The 3,861-nt window shown below is 39.4% G+C and overlaps 1 protein-coding gene across 1 annotated transcript in view; it reads right to left on the reverse strand.

Moving 5' to 3' along the window:
• The window catches only part of ADAMTS12 (ADAM metallopeptidase with thrombospondin type 1 motif, 12), a 571,713-nt gene that overhangs the window by 231,731 nt on the left and 336,121 nt on the right, over positions 1-3,861 (reverse strand). The window contains exon 7 of the mRNA XM_006875388.1: positions 2,207-2,356. Within this exon, the coding sequence (XP_006875450.1) occupies positions 2,207-2,356 (150 nt within the window). The remainder of the gene's footprint in view (positions 1-2,206; positions 2,357-3,861) is intronic.

A 3,861-nucleotide genomic window follows, 5' to 3' on the forward strand; every position in this document is an offset into this window, starting at 1 on the left:
AACCTCTGGAAGTTCCAACTTTAGAGCCATACAAATTTCATTCCCTCCCTGATTCTCTCTAGCACTCCTTGTAGTCACTAATCTGTCCTCCATTTCTATAATTTTGTTATTTCAAGAATGTTATATAAGTGGAGCCACATAGTTTGTGTAAGTTTTTGCTATCAGTATTTTTACTAAGTAAAACTCTGAAAAATCATTGAGGTTTTTGTATGTATCAGGAGCTGATCCTTTCTTTATTGCTGAGGAGAATTCTGTAGCAGAAGTCCTTCAGTATGGATTGCATCTCAATGTAAAGAAAACAAAAATCCTCACCACTGGACCAATAAGCAACATTCTCATCAATGGAGAAAAGATTGAAGTTGTCAGAAACAGATTTTATGCATTGGACACTAATGACCAAAGACAAGGAAAGTTGTAGGATAACATCAAGGATATGACACAGGAAGATAGTAAAAGGTCATTAAAAATACAGGAAAGAAAGAAAAGACTAACATGGATGTCAGAAGAGACTCTGAAACTTTCTCTCCAGCACAGAGATGCTAAAGCAAATAGACGAAATAAGGAGGTAAAAGAGCTAAATAGAAATTTTCAAAGAGCAGCTCGAGAAGACAAAGTCAAGTATTATAATGAAATATACAAAAACCAGGAGTAATAAAATCAAAAGGAAAGAACACACTCAGGATTTCTCAACTGGAAATAACAGAAGGGAAAATTCAAGCTTTGATTTGTAATATCAAAGGACTCCATGGGAAAAAATGGACTTCTAGAATGGCATTGTAGGATCTGCACTGGACTTTAACCGTAAAGTATGCAGTTCAAACCTACTAATTGCTCCTTGGAAACCCTATACAGGGTTGCTATGGGCTGGAATTGTTTCAATGGCACTTAACAACTACAACAATGGTCAAAATATTGAATGATGCAGAAAGACTCAAAGAAAGATGGAAAGAATATGCATAATCACTATACCAAAAAGAAATGGTCAGTGTTAAACCATCACAATACGTAACAAATGATCAAGAACCAATGGTACAGAAGGAAGAAGTTCAAGATGCAATGAAGGCATTGGTGCAAAACAAGGTCCAAGAGCTGATGGAATACAAATTGAAATATTTAACCAAACTGATGCAGCATGAGAAATGCTTACTTATTGATGACAAGAAATTTGGAGATGGCTACATTGCCAATGGATTGGGAGAGATCCATATTCGTGTCCATTCCAAGGAGAGTTGACCCAGAAGAATGTGCAAATCATTGAACAGTATCATTACTATCACATGCAAGTAAAATTTTGCTCAAGATAATTTAAAAATGATTGCAGATGTATGACAGGGAGTTGCCAGAAATTTAAGCCAGATTCAGAAGAGAACATGGAATGAGGGATATCATTGCTGATATCTGATGGCTGTTGGCTGAAAGCAGAGAATATTAGAAAGATGTTTATTGGTGCTCTTCTGAACACAGATTTTGACCTTACCTGCTTCCTAATTGCATGAGCCCTTTCCTTGGAGTAACTCTCTCTACATATACTTAATTTATATGCTGCACTTATGCCTGGAGAATCCACAATCTCATTATTTCTTCATTGAAGGTGAATATCTAATTAAATTTACACATTTTTGCTACAACTTGGACAGCCTGTTAACTTATGTGTGCTTGATGCTCTTTCCAAGATTGCAGCAATTTTCAACTTCTTCTTTATCTAATCATCTAATAAAACAAAGCTAAGAGTAGCATCTAATAAAACAAGGCTAACAGTAGCATCTGCCTCATGAGGCTGTTTCAATGCAAAGAGCTTCATCTAGCATCTAGCACAAAGTAAAGGCACAAATATGATAGTTTTTGTGACTTTTCAGTAATAATAATATAATGATCATTTGGTCCGAACTAAACAGGTAGTGTAACTCTGGGATTAAACAACTGAGTTGAAGACTATCTCCTTGTCTTTGCTCACCCCATTAGAATCCAGAGAACTCTTGGTATTGAGCCACAAGTGGTCAGGGCAGAGGAGACATTGGAGGGTGTGAAGTGTGACATTCTTATTCTCATTTTATAAATGAGGACGTGGAGGGCCAAGAAGGAAGAGCCTTCAACCACAAAACAGTCTGAATCTCCTGGTCATTGCACTTTTCTGTTCTCTTCATTCTCACTACTCTTCATTCTCAGGAATATGGCTACAAGTGTAGCAATTGACTTGCTCTTTTACCTGTGTCCAAGCTCATGGGCAATCGTGAAAGCCAGTGGGAGTCCAGAATCTTCATTGATGTTACAGCTCTGGTGAGGCTGGCACATTCCTGACAGATGCGACAGACCCAGGGTCTCACATGGACGATTGACACCAGCACAGATGTCTTTTCTGGAAGCAGAGAACAGAGATGCTGAAGAGCCCAAGGCCATGTCTGAGAGAGCCCTTCTGAAAAACTGCAGGGTACTAACTCACACTCAACATGGGCAGAAAAGCATGCTTACAGACCAACACTGCCCATGCAAATGTACGAACTAATTTTGAATTCATTATGATGATTCTGATTTAATTTCTTGATTATTGATTCTCACTGACTGTAAAAATATGATGTTTTGGCACAGGCTTTACTTGGAGCTGCTTTTGCTCTTGATATCTCAGGAAGCAGAATTATATTATTTGGTTAAAAAGAAAAGGATTTGATTGAAACGATGTTAATTTGAACTGTTAAATAGGGATAATCAGTGGTGGGTGTGGCTTTTCAAATACATAAAATCTATTTTGCTCTTTCTGATGTCTATGGTTAAAATTCACTACAGAATGTTTTCATTCACGAAAAAGGAACTGTTCCTATCCAAAGAAAGCATATTATCTACCTAGCCCCACTAGTCCAACGATATTGTATATGTCATGCACATACACACACACACACATACCAGAACTTCACTATAGTCCTGAAACCAGATAAAAGTTACTCACCATTTTATCGCAAGAGACCTATCTGCATCTTCTTTCCTTGGCCCCACCTAGACAGATCTCAGTGGAGATTCTACCTTGCTCCATGCTCTCTGGATCTAGGGTCCATCTTGAAAACTTGTAAGTCAGTCACTTCTTGCCTCCATAGCCCCCCATTTTGGCTAGCCAATGTCCAAGTTGCCCATCCCTGTCCTCTCCGTGTGTGGAGGGGGTGGAAATGATCCTCGCTGTTCACAGCTTTTTTTCCCCCTCTTTTAAGCTACTGCATCCATAGGTGTAGGTCAAGTTTATCAAATTGTATCACATTATTCTTTTTTTCCTCTTCTTTCTTCTTCCAGTTGAGCTCTGATCATCCATCCAATGAAGCCAAGTCAAGTGGATATTATCTGCAATTGTGGCTGTACTCATGCATATGCCCTCTCTTCTTATCAGCTGGATGCTTCACTTTCCACTCTAGTCCTCTGTGGCTATGTCACCGACTCTGGGCCCAAGAGTCCCCAGGTCTTGCCACACTGCTGGCCAACCAGGTCTTCATCCGGGTTCACAGAAGTCTATTGAACATTGTAGGGCTTAGATCGCCGCTTCATTGCTGCTTTTCTCTCACTTCCCCTTATCGGTGATGAACACTGTCACCAATCAGAGCGTGTATTTCTATTGAGTCTTGTCTTAGAAGGAGGTCTGCCCTGAGGGGACCCGACCATTTGCCTTGATATCTCCTGGGCAAGCCATTTGTTTGTTCTTGTAGTAATCAGTTGATTTACCTGTATTGTTTTGTATTTTTCCTGTCAGTCTTTCTTTCAAGAAATATCTTCTGTTCTTCTGGCTGCTCCAGGCTGGTCTGCTTGTCCTTTCAAGTGGAAATTTCCCCTCAAATGATTCTGGGTGCTGTTCAGGACTCCACCTATGGTCTTGTGTAATTCAGA

The sequence above is a fragment of the Chrysochloris asiatica genome, unplaced genomic scaffold, assembly GCF_000296735.1.
Source record: "Chrysochloris asiatica unplaced genomic scaffold, ChrAsi1.0 scaffold00324, whole genome shotgun sequence".
NCBI classification, from domain to species: Eukaryota; Metazoa; Chordata; class Mammalia; order Afrosoricida; family Chrysochloridae; genus Chrysochloris; species Chrysochloris asiatica.